We start from the raw sequence: 23,178 nt of genomic DNA on the forward strand, positions 1-23,178 counted from the left end.
GAATGTGCCTTATCTAGAGTGGCACAGCTGGATGGCTGTGCTGCAGTGTTTTGCCCTGTTTTGCTGTCTGAGTATTTGTCCCAAAAAAATCTAAACAGCTTTGCAAATTCAATTTCTATTAGAATCAATCTGTACAACTTAGATATTCTGCTGTTAGTCATAAAAGGCAATCTTCAGTGCTCATGAGCAAAGTCTAAATGATCATAGTGATCCCACTATACCACTGCAGCTGTTGAAAGGGCCTCTACCTGCCTTGAAATTAGCACTGGTTGCATTTGGAATTTTAAATTCGAGGCTTCAACTGGATGGAAAGGCTGCAGAGCCTTCGAGCTGTACTAGTTGAGAGGGTGATTGATTAAAACTCAACTGTTAGGCGAAAATTATAGCTGGCTTATGCCATAATGTCAGTGGTGTGGTTACATCTTTAAGGTGCCATATCCTTACTCACACTTTCCAAAACACTCTCTTAGCATGTGTACAAGTGCCTTGGAGTAATTGCATAGTTTAAGCTAGGTGCTGACCAAGATGCTTTCAGTTGCTTTCAAATCTCATGTGAAGTTTAATTTATTTGGCTTGTAGAGGTTGATCAATGTCACTGTTGTGGGGATCTTCCTTTTTTCAAAGATCTGGTTATTTCATACAGGAAGGTAGTTTTAGACCAAAGTGTTGGTGCTCATAAGGAAAGGAATATATTTATTTACACGTAAATTGGGAAAGCTGCAGGCTAACTTGTATAGATTTAACTCATTTAGCTCAGTCAATGTGATGAACAAATTTCAATTTGTTTGAAACATAGTTTTCTAATAGAAGGTCTGCAGAGAGCTTTGCTAGAAACTGCTGTGTGAGTATAACCATAGTTTTTGTTTTATCTTCTGCTCCTCGTGGACCTCTTAGGCTGTGTAACACTGCTAAAATGTTGAACGTTCAGACTGATCAATTGCAGTTACAACATGGTGCCATCAGCAACTGCCCTGACGTCTGGATGCTTAAAATAGAAAAGGGAAGGAAGTGCAGACACTTGGTTTGGCGTTAGCACAGCCATCATTTGCAGCTGAATTGCATTCAGTTTTGATCTCAGAGGGATGTTATAAAATCTCTTGATAATCTGTCTAGAAAGGTTGTATCTCCTTCAGGTGAACTGCATGAAAGATGATTAATAGATGTATTACTGTGTGAAAGGGTGGCAATGCATGAGTTCTTTTCACTTGTGTTACTGCTGATCTGTTTATAATCTCTCCTAGTTATGGTCTGCTTATTGTCTGTGTTGTGGATGGGACCATGCCCCGTGGTTATAGGGGCTGCAACACTTACAGATTTTGTTAAAGCTCATTAAAGCAGACTTAAAGTTATGTTAGAACTGGACTGCAGCCATGTTACAGCTGAGTTTGAGGCGTAAAGGCTCTGCAGCCTGCAAAAAATATGTGGAAGTTTGAATGTGAAAATGAATAATAAAATGCAAGGGATGAAGATGGATGAAGTGTAGACTTTGTGCCAGTGTGCTTTCCTTTTTGTTCTCCTGCAGGTTGGAAGCCGCAGGGTTATTCAGTATGGAGCAGCTTTCATGCTTTTGCTTGGGATGGTTGGCAAGTTCAGTGCTCTGTTTGCATCCCTGCCTGACCCCGTGCTTGGTGCCCTCTTCTGCACTCTCTTTGGTAACGTATGTTTTTTGCTCCTCTTCATGTAGTCTACGGCAGCATCTTGTTACACCAGTGCTGCATTTGTGTTGCTGTCTTCTTACTATTTTAAGAAAAAGAAGCCTGAAAAGTGAGACTTGTGCTGTTTTTATCTAGGGATGATTACAGCTGTGGGTCTGTCTAACCTCCAGTTCATAGATCTAAATTCTTCTCGCAACCTGTTTGTGCTTGGATTTTCCATTTTCTTTGGACTTGTCCTTCCCAGCTATCTCAAACAGAATCCACTGGTGACAGGTATGTGTTCCTGTTCAAATTCATGAAGTCCATACTAAGTAAATAAGAAGAAATCCAACTTATTATGGAGGCAGGAAAAGCTGTTGGTAAGGAGACAGGTGCGTTCAGAGGAAAATCAATTAGGATGTTGAGATTGGAGCTGAGTGTTTTGGTGGGGTACATCTCAAGTTGTCCTGCTTTTCTGGGTAAGATTGCAGAACAATGCCAGGACACAATTGCCAGCTGGACTGAAAGAGGGACTGCAAAGGTGAACCTGAGTTATGAAAAGTGTTGAAAGAACAGGTGGAAGTACTGAGTTGGACTTGGAAGCCAGGAGTTTGTTTTCATTTTCCAGCTTTTCTTGTCACTCTGGATGTGAGTGGAATCTGAATTTTAATGCACTCAGTTTCAGACTGTTGCTTTTGATGGTGAATGTCATGAAAGGAAGGCTCTGTAGAGGGGCACTGAAACTGATTTTGAAAAGGAAAGGTTTTCTTACAGCTGTCAGTTCAGAACTAGATGTAAGAGCATAGCTAACCTTTTTTAGCTTGCATAGAAAAGTAGGTCATTCAAGCAAAGAGTTAGATTACAATATTAATACAGCACTCTTCAGTGGAAGATTGAGCAAATTCCTCACTGAGCTGAATGTCAGTTTTCCCTTGTAAATCAATAGAATGTGCTTATGTGTGATTAAAGTTCAAGCAAACAATAAATTATTTTTCTTTTCTGTTCTAGGAATAGCAGGCATCGATCAAGTATTGAATGTTCTTCTCACTACAGCCATGTTTGTTGGTGGCTGCGTTGCATTCATTTTGGATAATACCATTCCAGGTCAGTGTGAACTGCAGTTTTACCTGCAGTAGTGATTGCTTCTCTGAATGCTGGTAGCACAGCACCTCAGGGAGGGAAACAGGAGATGAGGAGGTAAATGCTGCTGCTTTTGTTGATGTTTCTGGAGCAGGGTACTTCATTCCTGTATGCCTCTGATTCTTTGATAATGCTTTGATCCCTTTGCAAGCTAAGATTTCCATTTTCTTTAAAAATAGAAAATAGCAAAGAAAAAACCAGGCCAGGAGATGCTTAGAATCATAGAATCCTTAGAGTTGGAAGGGACCTTTTAAGTCATCCAGTCCAACTCTCCTGTGATGAGCAGGGGCATCCACAGCTGGATCAGAGCCCAGTCCAGAGCCTGCTCCAGACTTCTCCAGAAGACACAGTAAAAATATTTTGGGATTCAGAATATTCCATTTTGAGAGCAAAAATTTGCCTCAACTTCCAGATACGTAATTGTGTTTTCCATATTTTTATTTCCTCTTCATAGAAGATCCTCCCAGTGCTTTACTGAACGAGGTGCCTGAGTCTTGAGGCTTGTCTTCTTTCTGCTCTTCCTCCTGGTGTGTGTGTATGTGTACCTATTTATTCTACTTCTCTACTTCTAGGAAGCCCTGAAGAAAGGGGAATACGGAAATGGAAGAAAGGGGTTGGTAAAGGAAGCAAGTCATTGGAAGGCATGGAAACGTACGATTTGCCTTTTGGCATGAACTTCATCAAAAAATACAGGTGTTTCAGCTTCCTGCCCATCAGTCCTACCTTCATGGGTTACACGTGGAAAGGCTTCAGGAAAAGCAGTAACTGCAGGAGTTCAGATGAAGACTCAGAAGCTACAGTATAGCCTTAGTTGAAACTATATTATGTAGTTGTAGTAAAAGATGTATTTGCAGTTTCTTGCTGATTAAGAAGCATTAAAATATATGTTTTGTATATCTGCATTTAAATTCTGGAACCAGAGCTGAGACAGATTTAAAAAAAAAAAAAGAAAAAAAAGAGAGAAAAAAAGCTTTCCTGTTGTGGGTGGTGGTAGCCAGATCTAGTGTCTCTGTTGGATTCCTTTTCTTCCTTTTGTCCAAAGCTATCGATACCTGCGTACCAAGTCTGCTTATTTTAGGTGGGACTTAGGTTCCTGAAGTATGTAGGTGCTGTTGAGAATGTTACTTTTTATGGTGGTTTTATTTAAGTCATTTATGCTGGCATTTTTGGCTCGCTCATTGCTGGCAATGTTAGTCATGCCAGAAAATCTGAATCCTGTAAAAAGTAATAATTGTAATTATGCCTAATCACGTCTGTTTTGTTTCTGACCTCTGATTTGCACATTCCATAGTTTCAGATCCCTGGAAACCAGACTTAGTTTAAACTGGCAAATCCCAAGACTATTTTTCAGATGGCTTGATGGTTCAGTCAGATGTCCAGCCTTAAGACAGAAGTTTCCATAAGAACTCTGCCTGTGAAAACTCCGAATGACTTCTGTTGGCTTCTTGCTTGAGAAAGAATCACTCATGTCGTATCAGTTTGCATTTTTTAATTTCTCCATTTTCTGCCTGGCTTTCTAACCACCCAACTGCTGTCCAGGAGTAGGTCTTCTCTAGAGGGATGTGTGCAGCTTGACTTTTGTAGAGATGGGAGTCTTCCAGGTGGAGCCTAATAGCAGTTCTGACAGGGAAATGAATGGATGCAGCTGGATGTTTCCTAAACAAGAAGGCTGCAGAAGTGGTTCAGAGGGATTCACACCTGTGTGCACGTGATCAGAAGGCAACCAGCTTTCACTGGTGTGCATCTGTGCATTTCTTGTTTGGATGTTGAGATCCAGTGCTGCCTGTGACTGGCTTCTGTTGCATTGCCTCTTTTTTTACCTCTTTGTGGGATTACTGTAAAAGCTCGCTACTTCTGCAGAAGTGATCTTGAATGGCAGAGACACTACATTTGATGTCCTCATCCACTGGATGGTTTAACGGGTATTGGGTCCAACCAGGGCACCATTCAGATTTTTTTTTTCCTGGAATAGTCTCAGCTCTGATGTTGTGTGAGTGTTGATGCTCATCATGCATTCATAATTAAAAGTTTCATTCATGTTTAATGTTCTTACTATTGCAAGTTAGTTTTAGACTTCGGTGTGGCCCCAAAAGCATTTTTAAGCTGTGGAGATCATCAGGGAAATGTAGTGTAATGTAATTTCAAGGCCAGTATGCTCTACAGTGCTTGCGTTTTGTGTTCCTGGAGAGACGTAACAGTAGATCCTGTAATTCACTGGTATATTTATCAAGGTTTGACTACTGGACAGGAGCGCAGGAACTCTGCTTTCTGAGTCTACTTCCACGTGAATTTGTTATTGGTTATTGAAGCATGGATGGGTTGGGGTGGGGAGGGCAAGGAAAGAGCTTTATGGATCAGTACTGAGTAGCGTAGGATTGGAATGGTTCCATGGACATCCTTTTTCAGCATGTCATGGCTGTTTCCAGAAACGTAAAATAATTCTGGGTTTTTTTTCCATAACAAAGCATGTGTTTGTTCCTGCTTCAGGGAACTCTCAGTAGTTTGCAGTCTTTGTGTCAGTCGGTCTATCTTGAAAGCTAGTCAGAAGAGTTACTGTGTCATAGACAAGGTTGGTTTGCCTTTAAAACTGAGTCATTTTTGTCATTTGAGATTCTCCTCTACAGGTAGCGAGACGTTAGATTTTCACGTCCACTTACAAATAGATTTGAATGTGGGGACTTCTAATTAGTGGCTCTGAGCTTCCAAATTTCCCAACTTCACATGCAACCAAAGATGTGAGAGAGGTGGAGGAGTTGAAATGAATGGGCAAGGAAAGAAGGGAAAATCCAGCCGTGTGTGGTGGTCATTGTCACATAAAATGCCAAAGTTGATTGTCATAAAAATGTTGAAAGAGGCAAAGGTTTGGTATTCAGTGCACTGCCACCTCTTAAATGCTGAAGCTCCTGGGAGCTGAGCACAGCAGTGATTGCTGTGTCCTGAGGCTTTGCTCAACTTCCCCCCGGATGTGAATGCTTAACATTGAAGAGAAGGCGGTGAGCAATAGCGATCTTCTCTCACCTTTGGATGGAGTGAAGCTTTTTGTGTGCTGCACTGTCTTCACTTGAGCATGTCAGCAAGAACTACCAAGGTGATTTGTGACATGTGAGTTAAATTAAGGCAATGAATCCAAGGATTTTTTCCTTCTTCCTGGGGCAGATCCACCCCTCTACAGTGGCACGGGCCAGGCCTATCCAAAGAGGTGAATCCAGATGACTCTATCCAACTTGGATTTAATTCTTTCTCAGCTTTTGTTTCTCCCATGCTGATTCTGTGGACTGGCTGAGAAGTGCAGTAGCATTTAGCTGGCATGCTTTGCTTTTCTAGCCACTTAACTCAGTTAACACTAAGATAAATAGTTGTAGTTAGCAGTCATTTTTGTAACCAGATCTGTATTGTGCATAATGACACTGTCAATCTTACTACAGACACGAGCGATGAGAGGTGAGCCTCAGTTCTGCAGTGGAGATCTGCTGAAGCATGTGTAATGTAACGTGTAGCAAAAGGTGATGATGGTGTTGGTGATGTTTCCCTGGATGTGCAGGGAAGGTTCTGATGCAGCTGCTGCACTTTGAATCTTTGTATTGCAGCATGCATCTCTGTAGAGCTTGAGGCAAGCAAAGAACAGCACTGACAGGCAACTTGCCTTGGGAAGAGGAGCTCCCCTTTCTCCTGATGCCCCTGGAGCAGTCCCAGGGTGCCACTCGAAGATGCAGTGCGATGCAATGCTTACTTTCCTTTGTGAGGGAAGCACTGAAATTGCCCCCGTTTTTGTGCAAGTGGCAGGCAGTCGTGGACCCTAAATATTCCTCCCTCGTCCACTTTTCTACATTTGAGTCTCAGTGTGGCTGGTGTGAAATGCCCTCACCTGGAGGAGCGCGGGTTGAGCTGCAGTGCAGCAGTTGCTGCTGGTTTGAACAGCACTTGAATCCTCTGTTCACTGTTTCCATCTGGGCTCGGAGTGCGAGGGCGGCTGGGAATGGCTGACACGTGAGGCTGCACGCGCTGTGCTGGTCCGAGTCTGTGGCTGCCTGCCTTCAAAGCGCAGTGCTGAGCAAAGCTGCCTGCAGCAGACAACAGCTGGTGGACGAGCAAAGAGGCAGTGAGACGTTTTGACCAAGCGTTGAGGTGGAAGGGCAAATATTCATGGTAGAAGTATCACTTTGTCATATCAGAGATGGCTTAAAACGTGTGCAAAAGGACACAACTTTGGGCTTTTGTAATCGCTCTTGTATTTTTTTTAAGGTTAAATTAAGGATTGTTGCTAACATGGCGAAACACGTTTTCCTAAAGCAAGTGTGTGCAGATTACAGAAATGTTGGTGTCATGGCGAGCTCGGCTGTGGCTGGCTGATGTTGTCATATTGGAATGTGCTGGCGGGACGTGAGCAGTTGCCTCGCTCAGAAAGTTCAACCTTTAAACCCAGAATTTGCTTTATGCCTTTTAATACTGACTTGAAATATGACAACTTGGTTTGTACATGAATATTGCAGTATTTTATTTCCATATATTAAGAATAACATTTCCACTCAGGATAATGACTGCAGTTTTCCTGGGAGGGAGTGGTATGATTGTCATGACAATGTCATGTGATGGTAGAATTTCTTCATTGACGAATCTATAGTAGTTGTGTATACTTTATTTACCCATCCTTATGTTCCTACAAAAACTGAAGGGTTTCTTTGTTCATCTCCCTACTGAGATCTCAGTACTCCGGTGCAGAATTGGCTCTTGCAAACTGAAATCCTCGGTGCTGTTGATACCAGTCGTGTGTCCGTGGCAGAAGGTGTTCATGTGTGGACAGGCAGCCCTGCAGGCACACGTGGTTTATAGCAGCCAGCTTCCAGTGGCTTCAGTTAGCCGTTGGATGTTCGCACCATCTGATACAACCTGTGCTTAACGCGACTTGTGTATCGGCGTATCGGTGCATGTGACAGACCAGCACAACCCACAGTGTTCCTCTGATGTGGCCTTCTTCAACCGAAACCTGCCTGAGTACACGGCTCACGTCTCCCTTTTCCCCCGCCTGTCCCACTTGGGGCTTTGTACCGTTCCTTGCCGAGGCCGATGGCCGCCTTGGGGCAGGGGATGGCAGACACGCAATGCTCTCACGTTTCTGCAGCTACAACAGGTCATTACAGTATTGGAGGAGGCCACAAGTTTGCCAGTGTTCGGCTTCTGCCCACGAGTCCATCCGGCTGAGTGCTGGGCTGCACTGGGGATCTGTGCTTAGAAACATCCCAGCTATTCCTGTCTAGTTCTGATTCGACTGTGACTGTGCATTGTCATCCGTACGTATTGATATCAGAGAGATTTAGAATTGCCTTGTGTGTTATCTGGCATTTTTTACATCTTTCCAGGTCAGCCATCCTGCTGCCAGTCCAAATTCTTGTACTTTGTCTCTTTATGACAACCTTGGGCGTAACAAACTATTGACTGTTCTTAGGCAGTGGGGATAAATCTTTCTTTCTTTCTCACGATTTTTTGTGACTGACTTTGGCTGTAAAACTTCTTTGTTAAGCAAGAGGGTTTTTCTTCCTTTTTCCCTCCTTTCCCCCTTTTTTTGTTGTTCTGAGATGTGTAATTCTTTTATGGAGTTTTTTTTTTTAATTTCGTATTTTTTTCTAACATGGCTTCATTAAACAAATATTTAAAAATGTAATATTTGGACCAGATGTTGTGAATAATAGTAGATAAAGCTATTTTATTCTGTATTTTTAAAGCTGTTCAGTATAAATAAACACGGGCATAGACGCAACTGGGCGCAGTGCTGTTCTCCTTGCTTCTGACACCTCCCAAAAGGAGAATCGGTGGGGAATCCAGATGATGCCAAGCCCTCTGTCTCATCACAGCAAGTGCTTTTCCAGCAGCACAGCTGCAGGTGCTCCCTGATGCAGAGCTCTTATCGTGAAGACTTTGATCAGCCCAGATCTTGGTGTGCTGGAAGTGACAGCATTTGCAGTTTGTGTGTCGTGACAGAACCGTTCAGGCAGCCAAGGAGCAGTGGAACCCTCAGAGTTGACACCGATGCCTCTCTAGGCAGCATCCATGCAGCAAAGCTAATTGCTGGTCTCCTGATTGAAATTAAGCCTTAGGGTTGGGTGCTTGCCTCAACTGGGCGCTCTGTAGCCTCTCGGGCCCCAACTGAGTGCTGCTGTTGGCTGAAATGATACGTGTGGGCACACAGCACCTTCAGTGTTCTGCCAGCTCTCGGGGTGTCTGAGCTGCTGTTGATTTTGAGTTAATTTTAATTAAGGCACCCAAATACCTCCCTTCATTTAGGCTTAGCCCACAGCCTGAAAGCTGCACGGCCACCGGGCAACAGATGGGAAGAGGAATGGCAAAGAGCCACCCCAGTCAGCAGTGAGAGCTGGGTGGGTTTGTGTCTATGAGCAGCAATGAGAACCACTCTGATTTAATCCTAATTAAGCCTTTGTCCGACGAGGTCAGAGCTCTGGAAATCACCGAGTTTCCTACTTGTGCACTGCCTGAATACAGATTCAGCATCCCAGAACGAGTGGCTTTGTGCTGGGCAGGTTCTTAGAGGGATTTTCAGAATGAGACGTTGGGCCCATTCTGCAATGAGGGCGGTGACCACACAGCAAAGAAATCCCCGTTAGCCGTCAGCTGAACCTTAAACGAGAGCGTCCCTTCCTGTCTGGTTCCTGGAGGCTGCCGAGCAGCCAGCAGGCGCTGCTGGGCCAATGAGAGCCCCGTGCACCGCATCGATGGGTGTTTCTGGACGACTCGCTCGGAGGCCTTCAAGCTGAAATGCTGGAGAGCAGCCAGGGTGCGAAAGTGAGTTTGGATGTTGTTTGGATGTGCTGAGTCTGGGGGGAAATAGGGGAACCTGGGAGAGTTTGGGTGCCTTCCACTGGGGTCTGAATAACTCGCACCCAGTCTCCATATGGGAGCAGAAGCAAATCCCCCCAGTGCAAAGATGTAGAAGGCTCATCTCACACTCGCTGCACAGAAAAGCAGCTCAGGGGAAGCTTCAGCTTCAGAGCATCCTTTCCCTGTAGGACTGCAGTGGGGCAGAATTTGGGGTCTTACTGTTTTTCCCATATGGGTTTGGTTCCCATTGTGTTTCACTGCTGTGGGTGCGTCTCTCCTTTTAATTTTCTCTTGTTTTTTGCTCTGCTTGCTTTAGGGATAAGCCCCTACTTCAGGGCTTTGCAGCATGGCAGCTCTGCTCCGCTCTGCCATGCGGCCACAAAGGGCCTCTCAGCTCCGCCAGCCCCAAAGATGCTGCTGGAATACCAATAATCCCCCTTTGCTGCCCCCCCTTCCCTCCTCCTTTTGCCATGTCAGTGTTTCCCCAGGCCAAATGGCTCCTCCTGAACTCCTCATATTTTACACACACACACTGATTACAATCTGCAGTTGTGAAGAGCTGCTTGTTTTGCTAAAGCAGCTGTTTAGATGATTCCTTTGTTCCTGCCTTTTTATTTATTTTTTTTTCCCCCAGTGTGGGCTGTTTCTGTTTAAATTCCATTTAAAAAAAAAAAAAAAAAAAAAAAAAGCCAGGGAAGCCACAAAGCAGTGGGAAAGGTCAGGAGCAGACAAAGGCTCTGCTGCTCCGACAGAATACTGAGTGCCTCCGTGCCCCCCCAGCCCTCCCCCATGGCTGTTTGCTGGCCCTATAACACCATCCCAAAGGCAGAACAGCAGTGTGGAGCGTGCATGGATCTGGTTCTGAATATCATAGGGTTTGGGGTATTTCAATGCATGAGTTTAGCCTATGTGGTGAAGGCCACAAAGCATCCCCAGGGTGTTCTGTACAAAATTGGAGCTGATGGTGAGAGTATTTCCAACCTGGGTGGCTGGGGTTGCAGGCCTGCTGCTTGGGATAGGGCATGTTTTGGGAATTCAGCCACGGTGCTTGCGATGGGAAACCCAGTCCTAGTACTTGGGTTGGGACATCCTTTGGAATTGCAGTCCTAACATCTGGGGTAGGGCATGTTTTGGGAATGCAGCCTTAGTCCCTGGGACGGGGCATCCTCTGCCATTGCCATGCCATTATCTGGTACTGGAAACCCAGTCCTGATACTTGGGATGAAATAACCTTTGGGATTGCAGCCCTCGTGCTTGTGATGGAGCACCTTTTGGAATGCAGTCCTGGTACCTGGGATGGGGCACCTTTGGGACACCCAGGTGCACAAGCCAGACTTCATCTGTGATCATACTCCCACAGCTGGGACGTCCCCTGGGTCCCCCCTCCTGCGCACCCCCATCTGCCGGAGCCGGGCATCACCCAGCCGAGGGAACCGCTGGGCTCGCAGGGATGCGGTGCGAGACTCGAGGAAGCTCAGGCTCCCTCCCTCTCCTCCCTCCCCTCAGCCCTGGCCGCGCTCCCCGCCCCGCTCCGCCCCATCGGGGGCGGCCCCACGCGGACAGCGGGCGCGGCGCGGAGCAGCGCGGTGCGGGGCGGTGAGTGCGGGACGGACGGCGCGGCCGCGTTCTTATCCCCATCCCTCTGCCTTTCCCCATCTGTGTTCTCATCCCCGTCCCCGAGGCGGAGGGTGGCTTTACAGCCCCCCGCCCTCCCGTCGGTGTCACCTCCTCATCGCTGCCTTCGCCCTCACTCGTGGAGTTGGCTGCGTTAGCAGGGAGCTGCGAGCACCCATCTGCGGGGTCCCAGCCCTGCACGCGACCCCTAACCCTTCCCCCCGGTTCTCCCGTACCCGAGCTGAGGCCCCCAGCCCCATTCCCTGCAGCCCCCATGGAGCTGACGGCCGATGGCTCTGCACGGGGGGAGTGAGCTCAAGCGAAGGGTCCGCTCGCTCAGCCCTGTGCCATCCGCCCAACCACCGCCAGCTCTGCACCGCTCACCGCTCCCTCCTCTCCCCTTTGACAGGACGGAGCTGAACAATAGCAGAGCTGGAAAACAATGGGACCGCCGCACCTTCACGCTTAGCTCGGGAGAAATCCCTGCTTGAAACCAACATTTGGACCGGAGCTGGTGGGAACCATCATCGGAGTGCTGCTGGGATCTGCTTGCAGTGGGTGAGGATGTGCAGCCGGAGCCCATCGCCGAGCAATGCCTCTCCCAGTGCCTAAAGGGGATAATTGTCGCCTGCAGATGTTGCTTTGCTTCTGCATTGGGATCGATGGATGCTCTGATGCTGTGCTGCCCTGGGCAGAATCAGGGCAGGAGGAGCAGCGCAGGGTTGGGATATTCCCACAACCCCTCACTGTGTGATGGGAAAGCTCTCCGCCCTGAAAGCAGCAAGAAAGTGTCCCCCAAAATGCACTTCTGATTGCAGAAACGGCCGCATCCCTTTTCTCCCACTGAAAATGTCATATTTGGATATTTTTCTCTTTTTTTCCCTCTTTTTTTTTTTTTTTTTTTTTTTGCTGGGTAGCTCCTCAGGAGCTCTGCAGCAGCAGCTGCTTGGTTGCCCTCTGTGGATTAGTAGATGGGGATCTACTCTGTGGGTCAGGGAAAGGACCTTAGGAATGGTGTTTCTAGGAGGGATTACGTTTGGGATCGGATGCAATGGTGGCAGCGGCTGATGGGTCCTATTTGTAGGCAGAGAGCGCTGGGGCAGGAGCATTGCTTTGGTTAATTTAAAGCATCGATGCAGCCCCCAGGCTGCTGAGTCCTCAGTCTGTGGCAGATGTGAAGGAAATGCATCAAAACTGGGAAGCTGAAGCGTGGGGGTGCCTGGAAAATCCGGCCATGCCAACTGCAGAGGTTGGGCAACCGAATGGACAACATGCAGATTCCCTGCTGTTCTACTGGGGTCCTTTCCAGCACTTCAGGTTTACCGAAGCTACAGCAAAAAATCTGTAGGGTTGCAGTTTGGGGATCTCTGTCAGCTGCCCACTCTTTGCTCAGCCTGATGCTCTCGAGACCCAAAAAAGGAAGAACTGCCCCGTTCCTGGCTGCTCGGAAGGGGATGTGATGACGGAGGCGAAGGTGGCAGCGCTGTGGGGCGGTAAACAGGAAACCCAGCTCCACCCTGCAAGCATTCAGGGGGAGAAAAAAACGCTTTTGGGGGGTCCCCTTCTGCCTCAAAATGGGTGCTTTTTGATTTATTCATTTTGCCGTGATTTTGCCCCATGTGAGGAAGCGAGGGGTTGGGCTTCAGCCCTTTGTGTCACTCTGCGCTCATTGTGAAGGGTTTGGGGTTTGTTTTGGCTGCTTTGATATTGTTGGTGGTGTTTCTGCATGACCTAAGCAATGTTATCCTCCCTTAATGGTTACTTCCATCATCTGGATTGGATGAGCAAAGCACTGACTCTGCTCCACGTGCTGCAGCTGCCAATGCTTTGGCTTAACCCAAATTCTGGTGCCATGCAATGCTGTGCCAGGATTTCTCCCAGCACCATCAGCATTCCCTTTTCCTATGTAATTCTTCATGCACATGGAGGGTCATTATTTTTTTTCCCCGTTTTCTTGCTGTGATGAACCATGTGGATGGGGTAAAGGCCTTGTGCTGATGTGGGGCTGCAGTGCTGCTCTTCAGGAAGCACGCGGCTTCGTCAGCTTTTCCGCTGCAAGATGCGATCTTTGCAGGGCGGCTTTCTCTTCTGCTTTCTGCTTTGCTTTTGCAAATGCTTCCCTCCATTGGACCATGAGTGTTTTCCGTTGCGTGGTTTGTTTGCTGTGAGCTTGGGATAAGGATTGCTGCTGCCCTCGGGTCTTTGGTTTCCTCTGACACAGGTTTTGTCCCGTGGCCTTGCTTGAATCACCCATCCCTCTGCGCATCGCTGTGGGTTTGGAGTTTTGCTTTTGCAGTTCAAGTTTTGTTTCTTGGAGCTTTGGAGTGTGAAGGAACTGCGAAGCTCTGGGCAGCGTGGGAAGTGGAGAAAACTGCAATTTGTGCATCAAGTGGTTTTTTTTTGCCTTATTTTCTCTTTCTGTGTGAGGGGACCTCAGAAAAAGGATCTGTGCAAATACGTGGGAAAAAAGCAAGACCCAAAAAGCCACCCCTCATAGCCTAAAACCGCCCTGAAGCTGCAGTTCAGCTTCTCTCCAGTTCTGGTTTTGAAAAGTGCTCCAAGCAAATGGGTGACCCCAAAGGTTTCACCCCAGTTCTCATTTGATTCCGGTCTGCAGGTTCCAGAAAACATCCTCGTGCTTTAAGGCCAAACCACTTCAAAGGTTGGGCTGCAGGCGCAGTTCCTGAGGGTTTGCATGAGTGTGATGGAATATTTTGGCACTGGAGGGAATGCAAAAATTCAGTGGGTGTTGCATTTAAAAAAAAAAAAAAAAAAAAAAAAAGGGAAAAAAAGCAAGAAACCAATGCAGCGGTTGTAGTGTGAGCCCAGCTGTCATGAACACTGCCTCATTTTGGGACAGCATGAACAGGCATTGAGCTGGATCCATCCACAGCTTCCTAAAAGAACTGTAAAATAAATGGGAAAAAAAAAAAAAGAGCAAATCCCACTTATTTCCACCTTGTCTTGGCTGGCCCTGCAGCCCATGGATGGAGGCTGCTCTAAATGCAAATGTTGCAGTAAGTGTATCTCCGCCAGTATTAAATTTTCAGCGGGTTTACAACGGTTCTCCCTTATCTGATTTCTCCTCCTGCTTCCCTGCCCGTGGCTTTGGCTGGAGGAGCAGCCTTAATTTTCCCCAGGGGCTTCTCCCAAACCCAACCTGGTTTTGTTTCCCGTTGCCATTGGGATGCGATAGCGCAGAGGCAGTAACGCCTTTTGTCTCTCTGCTATTCAGTTCTGATGAAAGAGGAGCCTGAGGATGGAGTACGGCAGCTGCGAGTACCTGGTCCCCTGTGGGAAGGACAAATTCATCTCCAAGTAAGAGGCACTGCGGAGCTGTGACGCCCAAAGATGCACACAGCTGCTGGCTGGCGTCCCCAAATGTGTGGGGTGTTGGACTTTGAGGGAGAGCCACCCACCCGAGTGGCTGTTTGCACTGGGTTGGCTTCGCCTTCTCAGCACCACTGGATTCGGAACCTCTCCATTTATTTGGTATTTCTTTTGGAGACTCCATTTCTTTGCCCTTCTGGGACAAAGAATGGCCACTTCCTCTTAACGAGCCGGCAGCATTCAAAGGGGTTTTTGAGGGGATTTTGAATTGCTTTCTTAGGAACGTGAACAGCGGTTTGAACAGCATTCAGAATTTCTGCTGAAATACTTTTTGCTGGGAAAAAAAAAATACAACCTACTCTAGCCCAGTAACTGCACTGTGGTACGGAAGCAAGCCAATTGCTGAGCTTCAGGTACTGCTTTGGAGGTGATCAAGCTTATGTGCAATATTTCTCTCCTGGACTTGATGATCTCTAGAGGTCCCTTCCAAGCCCTACAGTTCTGTGACAACCTCAGATCCTGTAATTATCTTGTCACTGATCCAGTAATGCTGAGCACCACTGAGTTCAGCTGAATTAATGACTGCTTTATGCTGTCATTCGTTGCTTCCCAGTGATTCAGAGCTGTGCTGGGACGCCTTGTCTTTATTGTTACCATCATCACTATCATTATTATACATTTGCAGCCAGAGTCGGGCTCAGACTTTTAATTTGAACACGAGGTCAGGGTTTGGTGCCATGAGCCAAACTGATGAACTTGTGATAACTTGTGACTCCAGCATGACCCAAGGGCTTCAACACTCCTAAATTTTGCTTTTTCAGCCTTGTGACTGATTCCACCAAGGGCCCGTGGGCTTCTTTACTTCTTTTTACAAGGCTGGAGAATGGCACGGTTGTCCCCCACAGTTGCCAATGGCTGAAGGGACACCTGGTTGAACCCACAGCAAATGTCCCCAGTAATGGAGATCTAGAGGCAGCAAAAGACCCACATTTTCCCAAATGAAGCCTTTATACTCGCTTTTCCCCTCTTCTTCTCAGCACCTCTCCCATTTTCTTACAGAAATGAGCTGCTGTTGCACTTGAAGACATACAACATCTACTATGAAGGGCAGAATTTGCAGCTGCGGCACCGGGAGGTGAGGAACCAGGGTGGTCACCAGGCAGGCTTCTCTCCGTCAAAAGACACTCAATGGAGAAATGATGATTCAGATTTGATTCAGATTTGCAAGGTCCTAAAAATGCCTGTTAGCAAAGTTCATTGATATTCGCTGATCAAATATGGGGGCAGCTGAATCCCCGACCCCGTAACTCTCCCACAGAAGCATGGCTGAGGTTGGCAGGGACCTCTGAGTCCCTCTAGTCCCATCCTGATCCAACAGGACCATCAGAGCTGGTGCCCAGGACCACATATGTCTAAGTGGGTTCAGGGATCTCCAAAGAGGAGCCACCACAACGTCTGGCACTGTGCAGAACAGCAATGCTCCTGGTCAGGGGAATCTCCTGTGCTCCAGTCTGCGGTCAGCGCCTCTGATCCTGGCTCTGGGAAGCAATGAAAGGAGCTCCGTCCTCTCTGCCCAGGGAGGTGGTGGAGTCACCATCCCCGGAGGTGTTTGAGAACTGTGGAGATGTGGCATTTGGGGACGTGGTCAGTGGGCATGGTGGGATGGGTTGGGCTTGGGGATCTTGGTGGTCTTCTCCAGCCTCACTGATTCCACATGTGCAATAGTGGGGGTGGGTTGGTGGTTGAACTTGATGTGATCTTGGAGGTCTTTTCCAACCTTAATGATGTTATTCTATGCTTGACCCCTGCTAGCATCCAGCCTACCGCTGTCCTTCACACCACCACCAGCTCCTCCACTTCCCAACCCTCCTCCCACCCCTTTTCCTGCTGCTCCTCCACATCTGGTGTTTTCGTGGGACTCAGGGGGGCCGTGCCCATCGCTCTGCTCTTTGCAGGAGGAAGGTGAGCTGATCGTTGAGGGGCTGCTGAACATCTCATGGGGCCTTCGGCGACCCATCCGCCTGCAGATGCAGGATGACAACCAGCGCATCCGCCCGCCGCCCTCCTCCTCCTCCTGGCACTCTGGGTGCAACCTGGGGGCACATGGGTGAGTGCAGCAATGCCCCAAGCCATGGTATGCAGCCCCCCAGCGAGAGCAATCCCAATTAAGTCATTGGCGTCAGGGTTTGGTCATGCGGTAACAATTGTAATAAATCGTTTCTCCTAATGAAGGTGAGGCCCCAGGGCTGTAAATATTTGCTCTTTGCCTCCACAGCCAGATAACTGCACTCACCAGTGAGTCCATGGTGCATTCACTCACTGCTTTGTGCAGAAAATCTCCTTTTTTCCCCAGTGTGCAACGTGCAGAGGGGCAAAGTGAGATCTCTTGTTTTCACTCTGCAAAGACTCCTTTTGTGAAGACCCCAAGAAGCTCCTCCAAAAAGTCTCATTTTTCACTTGAATGCACACCAAGTTTTACACTGAATTTTAATCTGTGTGCAAGCAGTTTCTCCAGGACAGTTTTAGAGTTTTCTTTGGTTTTATGAGCACCCGTGGGACCCTATGAAGTGAGCAAGAGCGGTGTCCCCATGGGTTGCGCTGCAGTGCTTTTTGCTCGTCTCTTAGATATCTGCAAATGGAAAAATAAATGCATGATCTGGGCGTTTTAGAGACTGTGCAGGAGGTTTGCAACGTGTAGATCTGTAAGAAGGGGGTGGCTGCACTGCAGGGTCCATCCTGCTCAGAGCATCAGCCTCGTGCAATTGGGTGCACTCAGCCGTGGGCACGTAGGGGTGCAGAGGTGTGAGATGGACAGGGTTAAACCACAAACCAGGAGGAAAATCCTGCTCTCCAGTGGGGGATGGGCTTGTGGGTCCAAAATCACAATGTGAGGCCCTGAGGCAAAAAAAGCATGTTGTTTTTTCCCCATTTTTTTATTTTACAAGGTCTGTGCTGAAGCCCAGCACCTTGCCAGACATCCAGGTGACAGATGTGGATGCCACGGTGAAGGCAGAGGGTGCCAGCAGCAACGCAGGTGAGAATGAGTTGGGTTTGTCTGTGCTGCCTTCCTTACTGACACTCCGGTTTTATTTGCAAAACTCAAAAGCTGGCGTTTTGCTTTTGGTATAAATCGGTGTCCCCCCTCTCTTAAACCATTGCCAAAGTGCTGCTATTGAATCGCACTGACCCAAAACCCTCCTGAAGAGTTTGCTCTGGGGAATGCCCTTGGTGGAGGTGTGGGAGAGGAGGATGGAAAGCAACAGGGGGATGGAGCCAAAGGCCTCGTGGGAGCGCCGGGAAAAGGATGTTGCTGCTTCCCCTTCCCAGCAGCTCCGCTTTGACGGAGGAATAATGAGCGCCGCTGTGCAGTGCTGTTACCATGGGGAAGTCAACATTTCTGCAAAGTTTTTACCCTCTCCACGTTGCTGTGTGCCCTGAGGTCAGACTTGAGGGCTGTTCCTCCCTGCAGAGCGCTGCCTGCCCTGCGGCTTCCTTAACCCCCCCGGGGCTGAGTCCCACCACCTGCTCACCAACTTTGCTCTCCGTTTTTGCAACAAATGGGACACCATAAAACCACGTTATGCATTTTGCCACTCGTCAGGGCATTTTGCACATGTTCCTTGCTAGTTTTGTTTTTTTTTTGTAGTGCTCCAGGCATCCTGGAGACAGATAAGAGCCAGATAATGCTTTCAGCTCTGAGCTTTACTGCTCATCTGCTTCCCGACCAGCGAGGAGCAGAGCCCTTGCAATGCTTCCAGATCTGCAAAAGTCCTCCTCCTGCTTCCCCTTCCTCATTTTGCTCTGCCTGTGCACAACTCTTTTGTTTTTATTGCCCTGGAGACCTGTTACAGATTGCGGGGCGATATCCGCTATGCATTGCCTGCCACTGCTTTAGGCATATGATGTGACTCACAGAAAGAAATCCTTGTTGTGCTTTTCTCCAGAATCCTGCAAAATCAGAGCATAATGTGCATGCACAGCTCTTCATGAGTGCTTAGTCACTGGTGTGCATCTGGAACAGCACACACAGGAGACTGTCTCGGCACAGACATGCTTTGAATTAAAACACCAGCTTGAGCTGGAGGGGTTCATTAAAAATGGATGAAGGGTGAGTTTATAATAATCTGGACGTGGGCCAGTCTTCATGCCGAGATCTGAAGCTCTGGCCTCATTTTCTTGCTCTCATTAAGGGAGAGGAAAGAAAAGTTAAATTATGGAGGAGCGAGGAAGGTGCTCGAGTCCCCAGGAGGCAGAGTGTTATCCAGGTGGTGGCATGGATGGATGCAATGACTGTGAATTAACAGCTTCATTTGGGAGATGGGTGAGAGTAAATCCCGTGGGAGATTTGTCCACCTTTTATGGCTGTTTTACCTTGCAATGTGTGTCGTGACAATTCCATCTAGGACCCCTCTGCTTATCAGCTGATTATCAGTTGAACCATCAGTTATTGGTTGATCCTATTGGTTACTGGTTGAATCTATTGGTTATTACTGATTGACTCCATTGGTGGTTGCTGGTTGACCCCGCTGGTTGTTGGTTGACCCTGTTGGTTATTGTTGGCCCCATTGGTTATTGTTGGTGGACCTTGTTGGTTCTTGGTTGACCCCACTGATTGTTGGTTGACCTCGTTGGTTATTTGCTGACCCTGTTGCTTACTGTTGACCCAAAGCAGAGCAAAGAAGTGATTTCTGCCCAACTTGTGCAGGGAGTTGTCCCTCTGTCTGTTTGCCTGCCTGTCTCTCCTCAGCCCCATCCTGGCTTTTCCAGGCACCACGAGGCTGCAGCCAGAAGATCCCCCCCAGCTGCTGCGCACACGGAGCGATGTGGGCGTGCGGCGCCGGGGCAGCTCCCGAACCCCCAGCGAGCAGCGCCGCATCCGCCGCCACCGCTTCTCCATCAACGGGCACTTCTACAACCACAAGGTGAGACCCAGTGATCTGTTGCTGGCACTGTGGATGGGGTTTTGGTTTTCACTCATAGGGTGACACACATCCTGTGCCCTACAGACATCCGTGTTCACGCCGGCATACGGCTCCATCACCAACGTGCGGATAAACAGCACAATGACGACCCCGCAGGTGCTCAAGCTGCTGCTCAACAAGTTCAAGGCAAGTGGGGGAGATCCTTGCACTGGGTAGGTATCATGGGGAGCTCGAGTTCCATGGATATGAGATATAATGGGAGAGCAAAACAATGGGATTTTCTGCTTGTTTGTTTGAAAAATCCCGAATCCAACCACGACGCTTCTTGGTGTCTGTGCTCAGATTGAGAACTCGGCGGAGGAGTTCGCGCTCTACATCGTGCACACCAGCGGAGGTGAGGCTGCAGGAGGGGGCAGCTGGGCCCGTTGGTGGCCTTGCTGCTGTGAAAACAGCGCTTTTGGTGTTGCAGAGAAGCAGAAGCTGAGGGCCACCGATTACCCGCTGATCGCCCGCGTCCTGCAGGGTCCCTGTGAGCAGGTCTCCAAGGTCTTCCTGATGGAGAAGGACCAGGTGGAGGAGGTCACCTATGATGTGAGTTTTGCCCTGGGGGAAGCTTTTTGCCTCTCAGTGTCCCCAGTGGTTGCACGGGCTGGAAAATGTGGGTGAGCGCCTCCAAAAAGGGGTTTTGCAGAAATTGCAGTCCCTGGGTGTGCATCCAGGCTGGGCCAGGCTGAGAGCACCTGATGGAGCTGTGGGTTCCCGTCTGCAGAGGATGCAGAGCTCCCTGCTTTTTGCATCTGCCGTGCTCCATCTGCCTCCGGTCTCCCGGATCTCTCAGCTCCGCATCCTTTGGCACAAACGATTTCCTTTTTGTCCCAGTTGGGAAAGAGCCGCTCGTGGGAATCAGCTCTGCTGTGCCATCTGCTGGCTCCTTTGCACCCCTGGTGTGGCTTTGTTCCCGAGTCGGAGCAGGCGAGGCACTTTTGTGTGCATTTGTGTGCACAGTTGGGAAGTGTGCGTGTGTGTGTCTCTCCCTTGATGCGAAGGATCCAGGTTTGGGATGACAGAGTGGAGATTTCCCTACATGTCTCTGCCCTGCAGGTGGCACAGTACATCAAATTCGAAATGCCCGTCCTCAGGAGCTTCATCCAGAAGCTGGAGGAGGAGGAGGACCGCGAAGTGAAGAAGCTGATGCGCAAGTATGCACAGTGTGCCCTGCACAGGGGAGGTGCTGAGCTTAAAGGGCACTGCTGGGGGGCTCAGCTGGGGGCCAGGGACTGATTTGCAAGGCAGGCAGCATCCCTAATGCATGCACAAGCTGTTGCTTTTTGCATTATCCAGAGCCTTCTTAGCAGTGTGGATGAAAAGAGCAGCTTGCTGCTGCTGCAGAAACGCTGCACTGGAGCCAATGCCTGCAGTAACGCCAGGCTCGTGGTGCAGCGTCAGCTCCCAGCAGTGTGCTCCCCTGGGGCAGAGTTTGGCTGCAGTCTGTGCACGTCCCATCAGGAGGTCTGGGCTCCCAGCCTCAGCATCTCTGACCTCTGCTTAAGCAGATGCAGCAAGGAACTTGGAAGCATTGGAACTCTCAGCTCCATTTGCTTTGAAGAGCTCTCAAAAAGGAAGTGAGGTGCTCCAGTCCCTCCAAAACTCTGACATTCATGGGTTTTTCTATATATAAAAATGATTAAAAAGCAATTTTATTCTTCCAATTTAAAAAGGATAAAGCTTGAAAACAAATCAGTGTTCTATATTACTGGTGGGAAACTGAACTTTTGACATTATACTGAAAAAAAAGGATGGTTTCGGGAAGCCAGCCCTGCATAATGCCATGACTCCATCCACAGAGCAGCACATGCTGGTCTCCTGAAGCCACTCTTTCTCAGCTCAGGTTTTCCCTTTGCCTTTCCAGGTATTCCATCCTCCGGCTGATGATTGAACAGAGGCTGGAGGAGATTTCCGAAGGTCCAGCAAGGCTGTGAATGCAGCTCTCATTGCAAGAAGCTTGCACGAAGGCCATCCTGCTCCAAACCCTACATTCCCATCTCTTGGGGAGCATCAACCAGGAGCCAACCCGTCCTTCTGCACAGGGCAGAATGTAGCTATTGCCATGCCCTGATGTCACCCCCCAAAATGCAAGCCCCTGTGATGCTGGCACACTCAGGTAGCCCCGTCCCATGCACAGGACTCGGCAGCTTCTTTGCAGCATCCTCGGAGGGCTCTTCTTCTGCAAATGCTTGTTCTGCTCCTTGCTGGATGCAGAGAGCCACGTGCAGGACTCTCCCAGTGGCACAAAACTCAAATCCTTGCAAAAAAAGATAAAAGGAGGAGATTAAGGAGCAGGGCAAAGCTGCTGCAGATGGGCATGAGAAGGGCTGCAAGTGCTCAGCAGCAATAACCCAGGCTCAGTTTGGTGCAGTTCTCCCATACAGTGCCTGGAGGAAGCCAAACAGCACAAATGATTCCTCTTAGAAAAGAAAGATATATGTTGGGAAAAAAAGCACATTTGTCTTGCAATAATTCACAGGTGATGGGAAACTTTTGTACAACCCCAAAGGACTTCTGAGAGTTGCTTTCTTCCACTTTCGCCATGGAAAGCAAAACAAGATTGAATGTTGGACTTACAGTAGAAGAGTTCCAGCGCATTTCTCCCTTAAACCCACATCTGGTTGTTTAACCCTCCTCTCCCTGTTCTTAATTTGCACTAATTATGCTGTGGGATTTAAAAAGAACCACCACACACACGATGTCAAAGCTCTCTGGTAGCCAAATGCCAAATACTGCTCACCGGAGCAACGATGGTGCTGAGCTGCCCTGAGAGATCGCTGTAAGGAAAATGGAGTGGCACAGGGACTCTGAACTCTCCTCATCTCATTTTCTGGGGGGATTTCTGCATGTTTGTGAGTTGAAACTGAGTCTGGGTAATGTTTCTCCTTCTGTGTGAGGGGATTGAGACAGAACAAGGTTTATTTTGCCAGGCAAAAGCCTCCCTCCCTCCACGCGAAACCAGCAATATCTATTTAATACCTCGATGTGAACTAAAACTCTGACTTCTCCCACTCTTGAGTATTTTGCAATGTATCTTTGTTAACATTCCTTTTGGTTAATGGTACCTTTTACACTTTTAACACGTGTTACGGGAAGTATTGTCCGGTGTCAAAAGTGTTTTATGTGTTTGGAGGACGATTGTGGCATTGCTTTGTTTATTAACAAGAAAACCAAAATATGTAGCAAATTAATACAGTATGGAAGCATATGAGTTAGAGCTGGTTTTGTTCAGAATAAAGCACTTTGTGGACGTAGTTCTTTGGGCATAGTGGGGGTGGGTCAGTGGTTGGACTTGGTGACCTGGGAGGTCTTTTACAACCTTAATGATTCTCTGATTCTGTGGGCATGGTGGGATGGGTCAACAGATGGAACTGGTGACCTTGGAGGTCTTTTCCAGCCTCAGTAATTCTATGAGGATGGAAGGAAAGGGTCACTGGTTGGACTTGGTGATCTTAGAGGCCGTTTCCAACCTTAATGATCCTATGATTCTATGGGCATGGTGAAGATGGGTTGGTTGTTAGACTTAGTGATCTTGGAGGTCTTTTCCAACCTTAATGATTCTCTGATTCTCTTCCAGAGTGTAAATTTCACCTCTGAAGGGAGGCTTGTGTCTTGCTCAGTCTTGTTTAAACCCACTGAAATTTTCAACCTGATGCGTTTTG

At 48.2% G+C, this 23,178-nt stretch overlaps 2 protein-coding genes across 6 annotated transcripts in view; both read left to right on the plus strand.

The window, feature by feature from the left end:
• Positions 1 to 8,528, plus strand: part of SLC23A2 (solute carrier family 23 member 2) — a 50,819-nt gene extending 42,291 nt beyond the window's left edge. For all 4 annotated transcript variants that reach the window (XM_048928005.1, XM_048928008.1, XM_048928006.1 and 1 more), the window contains 4 exons: positions 1,523 to 1,652; positions 1,791 to 1,928; positions 2,643 to 2,738; positions 3,347 to 8,528. In XM_048928005.1, the coding sequence (XP_048783962.1) occupies positions 1,523 to 1,652; positions 1,791 to 1,928; positions 2,643 to 2,738; positions 3,347 to 3,579 (597 nt within the window). In that variant the 3' untranslated portion in view covers positions 3,580 to 8,528. The remainder of the gene's footprint in view (positions 1 to 1,522; positions 1,653 to 1,790; positions 1,929 to 2,642; positions 2,739 to 3,346) is intronic.
• A 924-nt stretch (positions 8,529 to 9,452) lies between these two features.
• RASSF2 (Ras association domain family member 2) lies at positions 9,453 to 22,770 on the plus strand. Of its 2 annotated transcripts, none has more exons than XM_048928226.1 (12): positions 9,453 to 9,569; positions 11,629 to 11,777; positions 14,455 to 14,537; positions 15,609 to 15,684; positions 16,505 to 16,656; positions 17,495 to 17,583; positions 19,317 to 19,471; positions 19,556 to 19,657; positions 19,814 to 19,865; positions 19,941 to 20,062; positions 20,573 to 20,670; positions 21,381 to 22,770. In XM_048928226.1, the coding sequence occupies exons 3-12, from the start codon at positions 14,479 to 14,481 to the stop codon at positions 21,448 to 21,450; spliced, it is 975 nt and encodes a 324-aa protein (XP_048784183.1). In that variant the 5' UTR covers positions 9,453 to 9,569; positions 11,629 to 11,777; positions 14,455 to 14,478; the 3' UTR covers positions 21,451 to 22,770. The 2 variants fall into 2 exon arrangements, with proteins under 2 accessions (XP_048784183.1, XP_048784184.1); XM_048928227.1 differs by lacking the exon at positions 9,453 to 9,569 and adding an exon at positions 11,126 to 11,201.
• The last annotated feature ends 408 nt before the right edge of the window (positions 22,771 to 23,178 follow it).

This window comes from Lagopus muta, chromosome 27 (genome assembly GCF_023343835.1).
Source record: "Lagopus muta isolate bLagMut1 chromosome 27, bLagMut1 primary, whole genome shotgun sequence".
NCBI classification, from domain to species: Eukaryota; Metazoa; Chordata; class Aves; order Galliformes; family Phasianidae; genus Lagopus; species Lagopus muta.